This window comes from Trachypithecus francoisi, unplaced genomic scaffold (genome assembly GCF_009764315.1).
Source record: "Trachypithecus francoisi isolate TF-2019V2 unplaced genomic scaffold, Tfra_2.0 Lachesis_group10, whole genome shotgun sequence".
In the NCBI taxonomy this organism is placed as follows: Eukaryota; Metazoa; Chordata; class Mammalia; order Primates; family Cercopithecidae; genus Trachypithecus; species Trachypithecus francoisi.
In genome coordinates, this window is record NW_022681455.1 from 78,969,230 (window position 1) to 78,981,961 (window position 12,732).

Here is a 12,732-nt window from a genome sequence, read left to right on the forward strand (position 1 = left end):
CTCAAACAATCCTTCCAGCTCTGCCTCCTAAGTAGCTGGAACTACAGGCATGCACCACCACATCTGGCTAATTTCTTTCTTTATTTTTTAAATTTTGTAGAGATAGGGTCTTGCTATGTTGTCCACACTGGACTCAAACTCCTGGCCTCAAATAATCCTCCTGCCTTGGCCTCCCAAAGTCTGGAATTATAGGTGTGAGCCATGGAGCCTGGCCACAGTGTTATTCCTGAAGAATTATAGAATGCTTCTCAGTCTGGGCATGTGTGACATTCCCTTGTGATTAAATTCAGCTTATGCATTCTCAACTGAAATGCTATACGGGTGATGCTGTGTGTTTCTTAGGGTACTACATCTGCAGGCACATGATGGCCTTTTGCTCCTCATTGGTGAGATGAACTCTCATTAACTGGACTATCCAGTGTCTCTGCTGTATAGTCACTATTTTCCCCATTGCATTGATACTTGCTCAGTAGGAAGACCTTTTGAGATATGCAAATATCCTGCTCCTCATGAAACTATCAAAATCTCTCTCCTCCTCAATGCGTGCAAAACTCTTCTTTCTCCAGGTTTAACATACACCGATAATTCTTACCTAAAGGAAGACAATTCTTGTCTTTACTGTGATGGCTGCAAAATGGTGATTTTTCCAATTCTACCATTTCTTTCACATTTCTCAATCTGCTCATCGATTTATCTATTCGTCATAAGGATGGACTCTTGGATTCCTATTTTATTCAATGGGCTATAATCCGTTACTGTCCTAATTCCATTTGATCCTCAAATTGGGAGCAAGTGAGAGCCCCTTCAAGCTGCTCTTATACCCTTTTCACATGCCCCCATTAGTGGGTTTTTTTTTTTTTTTTTTTTTTTTTTGAGACCATGTCTCTCTCTCACCCAGGCTGGAGTGCTCACAGCAACTTCGACGACCAAGGCTCAGGTGATCCTCCCCTGTAGCATCCCAGGTAGCTGGGACTATAGGCATGCACCACCAGGCCCAGCTAATTTTTATATTTTTTGTAGAGATGGCCCAAGCTGGTCTTGAACTCCTGGACTAAAGTGATCTGCCCTCCTTGGCCTCCCAAAGTGCTGGGACTACAGGCATGAACCACCACACCTGGCCTCACTGAACTCTTTAGAAGCAAAATGTGACATAATGTATGCAACTTATTATCAAATAATTCTGAAAAAAAACATACACACATACATGTATATATGTGTGGACATGCATGAATGATAAAGCATATGTGGTGAAATATTAACAGCTGGCCAGACGTGGTGGCTCACGCCTGTAATCCCAGCACTTTGGGAAGCTGAGGCGGGTGGATCACGAAGTCAGGAGATCGAGACAATCCTGGCTAACACAGTGAAACCCCATCTCTACTAAAAATACAAAAAAATTAACCAGGCGTGGTGGCGCACCCCTGTAGTCCCAGCTACTCGGGAGGCTGAGGCAGGAGAATCACTTAAACCCAGGAGGCAGAGGCTGTAATGAGCCAAGATCGCACTACTGCACTCCAGTCTGGGCAACAGAGCAGGACTGCATCTCAAAAAAAAAAAAAAAAAGAAAAGAAATGTTAACAGTTAGTGAATCTGGGTAAAGAATAATAGAAATTCTTTCTTTTAACTTTCCAATAAGTTTAAATTTATTTCCACATAAGAAAGTTATGCTTAAGCCCAGGAAGTCGAGGCTGTACTAAGCGGTGATCGCACCACTGCACTCCAGCCTCGCACCACTGCACTCCAGCCTGGGTAACTGAGCGAGACCCTGTCTCAAAAAAAAGTTGATTTAACTAAAAATACTTGCAATTTACTTACTGGTGACAACAATGATGACAACGCTTGTTGAGCATTGACCACGTGCCAGGCCACTGTGTGAGGGCTTCACTTCATCCTCACAGTAACTCTCAGGTAGCACTATTACTATCCTCATTTCACAGGTGAGAAAACTGGGGCACAACAAGGTTAAGTAACCAATCAAAGGGCACACGGCAGCCAGGTGCAGTGGCTCACGCCTGTAATCCCAGCACTTTGGGAGGCCGAGGCGGGCGGATCATGAGGTCAGGAGGTCGAGACCATCCTGGCTAACACGATGAAACCCCGTCTCTACTAAAAATACAAAAAATTAGCTGGGCATAGTGGTGGGTGCCTGTAGTACCAGCTACTCGGGAGGCTGAGGCAGGAGAATGGTGTGAACCCAGGAGGCGGAGCTTGTAGTGAGCTGAGATCGCGCCACTGCACTCCAGCCTGGGAGACAAAGCGAGACTCCATCTCAAAAAAAAAAAAAAAACAACAACAAAAAACAAGGCACATGGCTAGGATATGGCAGAGCTACAATTCAAACACAGGATTACCTGCCTTTATAGCATGACCCAGGCAGAATGCCTATTTAATTCAACAGAACAAAATTCCTAACAATGTTGAAATGAGAAATGCAAATCTGTTACCTGGGGGTAGGAATCTTCAAATGCACGATCTGGAGTCATGTGCTTGATGACATCCGCCAAAACGGTATTCACCTCTCGTTTCTAAGCAGGGAAAAGGAACCAAACATGCATTAGACACTGTATGGCAATCGCTGACTATGTTCCCGGGAGAAAGAACTAACATACTCATAATACATCACACATCTTCCAGGAAATCGTTTTCAACATTCTGCTGAAAATAACAGAAGGGAGGAGCTCCCACTCATATCACCTAGTCTAGTACCACAGCCCCACACCTAGTCAGGACTAAACACTGTTCTCAAAGGTTCTGGGGCTTTACATTGTCCCTGCTTTCCCTGAGCGGTGGTCAAATCGGCCATGCCTCTTTCTGCCTGCCTGTCCCAGGCCCTCCCTCAAGTGCCTGCAGAGAGAACAGTGAAGCACTGTGGAAGAGCGCAGGCTCACCCTTGCAAGCCGTCTGATCTAACTGCTCACTGCTCACTTTTGTCACCTTAAGTAGGAGTTAGCCAACTGCAGCCCAATCCAGCCCAGTGCCTGTTTTTATAAGGCCCACAAGCTAGGAATGGCTTTTGAGTCTCTATAATTAACTGCTGATTTATGAGAATTACAAAAGGCAGAAGAGCACATCAGACACCATCACAAGGATGCAATGGGAAAAATCCAGTCTTTGCAAACTCTACAGCGCAAAAGACCCAATTTCTTCAACAAATAAATTACAGGGAAAGAAAGGGGAAGGAGAGAAGGAGACGGTTTGAAAGATAACTTACACATCAAAAGTATCCTAAAATGCCTATTGCAATGTAAAAGCCTTATTTTCAACCAGATTTCAACAAATAAACTTTTTAAAAAATGAGATAATTGGGGAAATCAGAATATTGACTGGTATTTATGATATTAAATAATTAGTAACTCAGCCGCGTGAGGTGGCTCACGCCTGTACTCCCAGCACTTTGGGAGGCCGAGGGTGGACTGCTTAAGGTCAGGAGTTCAAGACCAGCCTGGCCAACATGGAGAAACTCCGTCTCTATTAAAAATACATAAAATTAGCTGGGTGTGGTGGTGTACAACTGTAGTCCTAGCTACTCAGGAGGCTGAGGCAGGAGAATTGCTTGAACCCAGGAGCTGGTGGTTGCAGTGAGCTGAAATCATGCCACAGCACTCCAGCCTAGGCAACAGAGTGAGACTCTGTCTCAAAAAAAAAAAAAAAAAAAAAAAAGAAACTTTTTCCTTAGAATAATATATTTAGATTTTTAAGGAAAGGAACCCTCCAACCTGGGCAATACAGCGAGACCCTATCTCTACAAGTAAAACAAATTTAGCCAGGTGTGCTGGCATGTACCTGTGATTCCCACTACTCGGGAGGCTGAGGCAGGAGGATTGCCTGAGCCCAGGAGGTCGAGGCTGGAGTGAGTCACGATCGTACCATTGCACTCCAGTCCAGGCAACAGAGTGAGATCCTGTTTGTCAATCAATCAATCAATGGAATCCTTACATTTTTACAGATGTGCTGAAATACTGACAGATGAAATGATACGATGTCTGAGATTGCTTCAAAATATTCCAGGGGTCAGGGGACATGGTAATGATATAAATCACACAAGATTTGTCGTAAGTTGATAATTTCTCATTGATGGGTACAAGGGAGCGAATCTGTTTAAATTTCCATAATAAAATGTAAAATAAAAATAGGACCAAAAAAACACAAAAATCCATGGACCAATACTTACCTAATGCTCAAAATGAGGCAAAATCAATTTTGGTGTTAGAGGCCAGGATGGTGTCTACCTGCACCTCCCCAAGGGCTGAGGTGTGACAGCGAGGGGCAGTTCTGGGGGTTCTGCGGGGTCAGTTATTTCCTATTTCCTACTCTGAACGGTGATTACATGGTCGTACCTTGTGAAAATTCATTGAGCCAGCAAACTTATGATACGTGCACTTTTTTGCATGTGTGCTTGGCTCAGTCTGTTTGGGCTTCTCTACCAAAATACCATAAACCAGGAAGCTTGAAACAACAGCAATTTAATTCTCACAGTTCTGGAGGCTGGAAAGTCCAAGCTCGAGGTAGATTTGGTGTCTGGTGAGGACCCATTCCTCACAAATGGCATCTTCTCCCCAAGTCCTCACGGGGTGGAAGGGGATAGTGAGCTCCTCGGGACTTACTTGTATTATTATTTTTGTTTTGAGGCAGAGTCTCACTCTCACTCAGGCTGGAGTGTAGCAGTGCAATCTTGGCTCACTGCAGCTTCTGCCTCCCACATTGAAGCGATTCTCCTCCCGCGACCTCCTGGGTAGCTAGGACTACAGGCACGTGTCACCATACCCAGCTAATTTTTTTTGTTATTTTTAGTAGAGACGGGGTTTACCATGTTGGCCAGGCTGGTGGGCTTCTTTTATTATAAGGGCATTAATCCCCCTCATAAGGACTCTGCCCTCATGACCTAATCTCCCAAAGGTTCCACCTCCTAATACCATCATCTTGCGGGCTAGGATTTCAACATATGAATTTTAGGAGGGCACAGACATTCAGACTATAGCAATGCTATACTTAAATTTTTAGGACTTGATTAAAAATGAACAAATTACTCTGGCAAGGGTTTTGAACGCACTTCTATCTGCTTCTAAAGTCTCTGTTCTTTGAGAAGCCTAGTATTCCCCTAACTGTGGTTCTAGTCTATGCCTCGGGAAAGAAACGTTTGCTTAGGAAAAAAATTACATGCCAGTCAAATTGTTTGGGAAATGCTGCTTACTAGACTCTGATGTACAGTCGCAACGCACTGTAGCATATAAACATCTAAGGTATCCTATGGTTAAAAAAAAAAAAAAAAATGGTTTAACTTTGTATAATGCTGCATTTTCCAAACTTACATGTAAACATGGAACAGTTATTTTTTCTTATAGTACACATATTAGGCCAGGCGCGGTGGCTCAAGCCTGTAATCCCAGCACTTTGGGAGGCCGAGATGGGTGGATCACGAGGTCAGGAGATCGAGACCATCCTGGCCAACACGGTGAAACCCCATCTCTACTAAAAAAATACAAAAAACTAGCCGGGCGAGGTGACGGGCGCCTGTAGTCCCAGCTACTCGGGAGGCTGAGGCAGGAGAATGGTGTAAACCCGGGAGGTGGAGCTTGCAGTGAGCTGAGATCCGGCCACTGCACTCCAGCCTGGGCGACAAAGCGAGACTCTGTCTCAAAAAAAAAAAAAAATGGTTTAACTTTGTATAATGCTGCATTTTCCAAACTTACATGTAAACATGGAACAGTTATTTTTTCTTATAGTACACATATTAATGATCCATCATGCTTTATCATGAAGAACACAATTTTTATAAATTATAACAGCAAGCACCATGGTCAAATGCCTCAATACCTAAACTAGGCTAATTCACTACTATAAACATGAAAAACTCTAATTCTTTCAAAAACACCACCACAGTCACACATACCGTGAAATGCTTGCAGGTGTATTCTACCCACACTTCGGCACAATTAATGTAGTCCTACAAAGAAAAAGGAAAGCATCTTAACGTTAAGTACAACATAGTATGCTTTCCAGCAAACAGGAAGCTTCAGGTGGCTCTGTTCAATGGTCGGAAACTGGAATTTCCTTTTGCTAATTACTGGCTTAAAGGCTGATCTTTAATTTAGGAATATCCTATTAATGATATTTTCAAACCTAAATCTTACAAACTGTTACATTTTGGATGCCCACTATAAAGTTAAGTGATGTTTTATAAAGTTTTAAATATCTGTAATGGTATGCATTTTTTTAAGTTTTATTTTTTTATGGCAGTTCTGAATGCATGATCATGTAATTTTATACTTTTAGCACATCTTAAGGCTGTGAGAATTGAATTTTAAAAAATCAAAGAAATTACATCTTTAAAGCTATCCATTCTCTACTACAGGTAAACAAATAATACAATTACAATAAATAGATTTCTTTAGGGAAAAACGTATAACTAATGAAAAGATAATTTCCATTTTCTAGTTCAAATAGAGACAGGGGTCTTGGTATGGTGTCCAGGCTGGTCTGAAACTCCCAGCCTCAAGTGATCCTCCTCCCTCAGCCTCCCAAAGTGCTGAGATTACAGGTGTGAGTCACCATGTTAGGCCCGGAAGGGTAATTTTTTAAAAGAGTAGATGCCAAAACTTAGACAAAAAGTGGTTGATTTAAAGTTTAAATGGCAGGCCGGGCAAAGTGGCTGATGCTTGTAATCCCAGAACTTTGAGAAGCCAAGATGGGTAGATGTTTGAGACAGCCTGACCAACATGGTGAAACCCAGTCTCTACTAAAAATACAAAAATTCGCTGGATGTGGTGGCACACATCTGTAACCCAGCTACTCAGGAGGCTGAGGCAAGAGAATTGCTTGAACCCGGGAGGCAGAGGTTGCAGTGAGCCAAGATGGCGCCATTGTACGCTAGCCTGGGCAACAGAGCAAGACTCCATCTCAAAAAAAAAAAAAAAGACAAAATGGCCACCCACCTGTGAGTTCTTCAGCTTAGTGATAACTTTCCAAGCTTCGTTGAGAATCTGAAGTCGGTCACTCTCGGGAGGATCAGCCAAGGCCAAGTTTAACCCCAGTGATCGAAAAAGGAGATGCTAAGGAAAAAGTCAAACCATCGTGTTATGGAAATTTTAAATCAAAGCAACTTGAAGCTCAAAGAAAAGAAAAGAGAAAAGGTTGTAATGTTTAATCCTTCTTGGGGCTAATCTTCCAACAACCTCCTTCTGAAGTTCTATCAAACATATCTGCCCCAGCTACAATGAGAGGCTCACACAGAGTTAGCTACATCTGTTGGTCTAATTTGGGGCCATAATATTCCACTGAACAAAGTTTTTCACAAATAATGAATGAAGATATAATCTTTTGTTTGTTTTGAGACAGGGTCTCACTCTGTCATCAGGCTTCATGACATAATCATGGCTCACTGCAGCCTCAACCTCCTGGGCTCCAAGCGATTCTCCCACCCTAGCCTCCCAAGTAGCTGGGACTACAGGAATGCACCACCACACCCAGCTAATTTTTGATTTTTGGTAGAGATGGGATCTTGCTATGTTGCCAGGCTGTTCTCAAACTCCTGGCCTCAAATGATCCTCCTGTGCTGGCCTGCCAAATGCTAGGATTATAAACATGAGCCACCGTGCCCAGCCTGATATATTCTTAAATACGTTAGACCAAAGTCTTTCTTAAATCCTTCATAGTGAGCTAATTTGATAAGATTTAGGGCTCATGGGGGCCTGAAGCCTAGCAATCACATGGGGTCTGACAATACCAATCTCTAACTCATCTTCCATTGCATCTCTCAGACACAGAGCCTTCGCCTGTGTTCCTGCTGGCCCATGCTGTTCCCAACACCGGACTGTCTCTCAAGAGCTATCGGATATACACTGCTTATTTGTGTCCTACTGAGCATGAAGTCAAGAGCCTACCTTGGGGAAACCAGATTCATCACACTCTTTAATCATGCCAATGAAATCCATAGACCTTGTGGCGATGAACTCCGCCCGGAAGGCAGACATCACGGAATTCAACAGCAAGGCACTGCAAGACACAGATCCCCAAGTCAGCCTGGCTTCTCCTCGATCAAAGCTGCTTTAATTTTTGGGTATATATTGCCAGGAAGGATGACTAATAGCTCTTTAGTGGCAGAGTTGGGGGAAAAAAAAAGACCAGAGTAAAAAGGTAAACTGGAAAGACTAACACAGTGTCCTGTACATATTAGAAACTCAATAAATGTTGAATTAACTGGATGTTTAGATGGGTGGATGGATAGATGGCAGGATGAATAGACAGATCAGCAAGTGATCCAGTTCATTTAAGAAGAAGAGTGAGCATTCAATAAGCTGGTGCACTAATGAGACAGAACATTAAGTAACAATATTGATCCATGTTGTAAATATATATCCGCTTCATTTATGTAAGAGTTTTTTTTTTTTTTTGAGATGGAGTCTCACTTTGTTGCCCAGGCTGAAGTAAAGTGTCACTATCTTGGCTCACTGCAACCTCCACCTCCCGGGTTCAAGTGATTCTCCTGCCTCAGCCTCCCGAGTAGCTGAGATTACAGGCACGTGCCACCATGCTTGACTAATTTTATGTATTTTTAGCAGAGACAGGGTATCACCATGTTGGCCAGGCTGGTCTTGAACTCCTGACCTCAGGTGATCCACCCGTCTCAGCCTCCCAAAGTGCTGGGATTACAGGCGTGCACCACCGTGTCCGGCCAGTTTATGCAAGAGATTTCTTAGGAAAGAGATCTTATGTTAACAGGCACTAGGCTCTGGCGACACAGTGGTGAACAAAGCCCACGCAAGGATATTTCCATGTATCTACCACTAAAAGGAAAGCAGAGAGACAACCTCATATTTGTGACAGTCAGGGAGATGAACTTCACCCTAGCCCAATCACCTACCACAGCCCCATGGGGAAATAACTATTATTATTATTATTTTCTCTTTTTTTTGGGACGGAGTCTCGCTCTGTTGCCAGGCCGGAGTGCAGTGTCATGATCTCGGCTCACTGAAACCTCTGTCTCCTGGGTTCAAGCAATTCTCCTGCCTCAGTCTCCTGAGTAGCTGTGACTACAGGTGTATGCCACCAACCCCGGCTAGTTTTTGTATTTTTAGTAGAGACGGGGTTTTGCCACATTGGCCAGGCTGGTCTCGAACTCCTGACCTCAGGTGATCCACACACTTCAGCCTCCCAAAGTGCTGGGATTACAGGCGTAGGCCACTACGCCCGGTTGGAAAGAACTATTATTATACCCATTTTACAGATGAGGAGACAGCGGCACAGAGAGGTCAGGCAAGTGGCCCAAGGTCACAGGGCTAAGACAGAACATAGCCAAGGTCGGAGGCCAGGCAACTGGACTCCAGTGTTCTAAACCTCCATGTGATCCTGCCTCTCTCTCTTCAGCTCTATGCCCAGGTAAGCAGGCTAAGCTCAAAAATACCAGCCAATGCCATTTTCAAACTCATACTTTATGAATCTTAAAATACTTACTTGTTTCCTAGTTTCTTACACCTTTCCATCATCTCGGTCAGCAGAGCCTATTATGTTAAAAATAATAATAATTAAAATATCAGGTTGGAGGAGCTAAAGTAACATTTCTAAGAGATTTCCAAAGTCAAACTCTAAAATGAATGTCGCCACATGTCCATTAAGATAATTCTCAGTGTCTGGTAGGGATGGGGAGGCTAGGGGAGAAAAAATTCACTTTCATGGCATTTAGTGTAATACACAGAAGCTGGGGGCCGGGCACGGTGGTTCACACCTGTAATTCTAGCATTTTGGTAGACCGAGGCGGGTGGATCACTTGAGGTCAGGAGTTCGAGACTAGTCTGGCCAACAAGGTAAAACCCTGTCTCCACTAAAAATACAAAAATTAGCCAGGTGTGGTAGCGGGTGCCTGTAATCCCAGCTACTCAGGGGGCTGAGGCAGGAGAATCACTTGAACCCAGGAGGTGGAGGCTGCTATGACCTGAGATCATGCCACTGCACTCCAGCCTGGGGAACAGAGGGAGACCCTGTCTCAATCAATCAATCGATCAATCAATAGAAGCTGGGACCCTGGCATCAGGCACACTTGGATTCAAATCCAGCCTCGCCAACTACCAACAATGAGACTTCGGAAGAGTTGGCAACTCTGTCAAACCTGGGTCTCCTTATTGCAAGGCTACAAGTGGTACCATCTCAACTGTGGGGTCACCAGGGCACAAATGAGAATGACAATTCTCTCTACCTCTTTTGTAACCCCACATTCTTCCCCATTTCAGGAGGTGCCCAGGGTGCACTTAGTAATATGAGCAACAAACACCGGGCTAGAGCTTAGTGTCCACCAGCCATGGTGAGAAACACTTTGCACTCACGATCTTACCTCTCCCAACCACCCTGGAAGCAGGGGCTCTATTCTCCCATTTCACAGATGAAAAACAAAGCCACAAATAGCAATGTTTTTCACCCAAGGTCGCACAGTTAGTGATGGCAGCCAGACATGAACCTTGGCAGGCTGGGATCAAAGGCCACGTTCTTTGATACATTTCTTCTCCAACACAGTTTGAGGTCTATTTTTTCCCCCAAAAGGAAGTAGATTTTTTTTTAACTCATTGGAATACTGTTAATGGCTTTGGAGCTATCTTAAGATAATTACATATCTTTAAAAGAGCTCCTGTTTTTAAGAAAATCAATGGAAGAAGGCTCATTTAGGGCAGTGGTTTGGAGAAGGTCAAGCCCAGAGGTAATTACAGGACACTGAGCACTGCCCAGGTTTCAGGCTAAGTCCTTGACTTTCCTTGACTCTCTTACTCTTCACTATGTCCTTGTGAGGTCCATGGAACATTATCCCCATTTTACAGATGAAAAAGCCAAAGGTTAAGCCACTTCCTAATAAGTGGTAAAATGGGATTTGTGCAGGCCGTGGGTGCTGGCTCATGCCTGTAATACCAGCACGTCGAGAGGCTGAGGTGGGAGGATCGCTTGAGCCCAGGAATTCAAGACCAGCCTGGGTAATATAGTGAGACCTCACCTCTACATAAATTTTTTTTTTTTTTTTTTGAGACAGAGTCTTGCTGTGTCACCCAGGCTGGAGCGCAGTGGCGCGATCTCAGCTCACTGCAACCTCTGCCTCCCGGGTTCGAGCGATTCTCCCGCCTCAGCCTCCCGAGTAGCTGGGACTACAGGCGTGTGCCATTACGCCTGGCTAATTTTTTGTATTTTTAGTAGAGATAGGGTTTCACCATGTTAGCCAGGATGGTCTTGAACTCCTGACCTCAGACAATCTGCCCGCCTCAGCCTCCCAAAGTGCTGAGATTACAGGAGTGAGCCACCACGCCAAGCCATAAAATTTTTCAAAAAATTAGCTGGGTGTGGTGGTATATCCTGTGGTCACAGCTACTCAGGAGGCTGAGGTGGGCGGATCACTTGAGCCCAGGAGGTCAAGACTGCGGTGAGCTGTGATTGTGCCTGGGCACCAAAGTGAGACCTTGTCTCAACAACAACAACAACAAAAAAAGACATGGTGGACACGATGGCTCATGCCTGTAATCCCAGCACTTTGGGAGGCTGATGTGGACAGATGGCTCGAGCTCAAGAGTTCACGACCAGCCTGGGCAACATGGTGAAACCCCATCTCTAAAAAAAAATTTAAAAATTGACCAAGCATGGTGGTGTGTGCTTATAGTCCCAGCTTCTCAGGAGGCTGAGGAGGGGGCATCACTTGAGCCTAGGAGGTTGAGGCTGCAGTGAGCCAAAACTGCACCATTGCACTCCAGCCCAGGCAACAGAGCAAGACCCTGTCTCAAAATAAAATAAAAGAAAATAAAAGTAAAAAACTAAAAAATAAAAAGTAAAATAAAATAAAAGGGATCTATATCTAAGTCTGGACCCAAAGTAAAAAAATAAGTGTTCTTAAGTGCAATTCCACCCTTTCTGGTGGTGCCCGTCTCTGTCATAAGTGTTGCCCCTCTCTGTCGTAAGTGTTGCCTGAGTAAGTGAGAGGTGATGTTGGAGATACTGTTGGAATCCCTACCCCCAGAACCCTGACTTTATTCAGATTTCCATCTATGCCTCACATAAACCAGGTTGGCTTCTGTCATGGACTGAATTATATCTCCCTTAAATTGTTTGTTGGAGCCCTAACCCCCAATATCACTATACTAGGTTAAATGGAGTCTTAAGGGTGGGATCCTAATCCCACAGGACTAATGTCCTTGTAGGAAGAGACAGCAAGGATGTGTGTACACAAAGGAAAAGCTATGTGAGGACACAGCAAGAAGCTGGGAGTTTCCAAGTCAAGGAGAGAGGCCTTGCCAGAAAACAACCTTGCTGGTCCCCTTGATCTTGGTCTCCTAGCCTTCAGAACCATGAGGAAATAAAGTCTGTTGTTTAAGCTCCTAGTCTGTGGTATTTTGTTACGGGAGCCCGAGCAGACTAATACAGACCCAAATCTATCATAGCGGGTCTCGTCCCCCTTGCCCATGACCCATTTCTAGCTGCTGAGACAGGATGGGAAGTCTTTGAGGGATTTGGAGAAAGGTTTCCTGTTCTTAAACAAGGACCCAAGAATCAAAGATTCCCCGGATGTTGTCAGCTCTGGACGTGATGCTTGGAACGGCTGCCCCCACCTTGCTGCTAATCAGCGTCAGCAAAGCAAAAAGATGGACTGAAGCTGCCCACCCAAGAGCCTCCACTTGTTGTGGAGAAGGACACATGGAATTATCTGTGGAGGCCAGACCAGTTAGATGTTTGTTCCTTACAGCCAAAAGCATTCTAGCTGGTGACACAATT

The 12,732-nt window shown here is 44.4% G+C and overlaps 1 protein-coding gene across 4 annotated transcripts in view; it reads right to left on the reverse strand.

The window, feature by feature from the left end:
• VPS35L (VPS35 endosomal protein sorting factor like) overlaps positions 1–12,732 on the reverse strand; it is a 151,344-nt gene that overhangs the window by 70,045 nt on the left and 68,567 nt on the right. For all 4 annotated transcript variants that reach the window (XM_033217848.1, XM_033217847.1, XM_033217850.1 and 1 more), the window contains 5 exons: positions 9,451–9,497; positions 7,881–7,992; positions 6,933–7,049; positions 5,891–5,944; positions 2,445–2,525 (listed from right to left, as the gene is read on the reverse strand). In XM_033217848.1, coding sequence (XP_033073739.1) covers positions 2,445–2,525; positions 5,891–5,944; positions 6,933–7,049; positions 7,881–7,992; positions 9,451–9,497 — 411 coding nt within the window. The remainder of the gene's footprint in view (positions 1–2,444; positions 2,526–5,890; positions 5,945–6,932; positions 7,050–7,880; positions 7,993–9,450; positions 9,498–12,732) is intronic.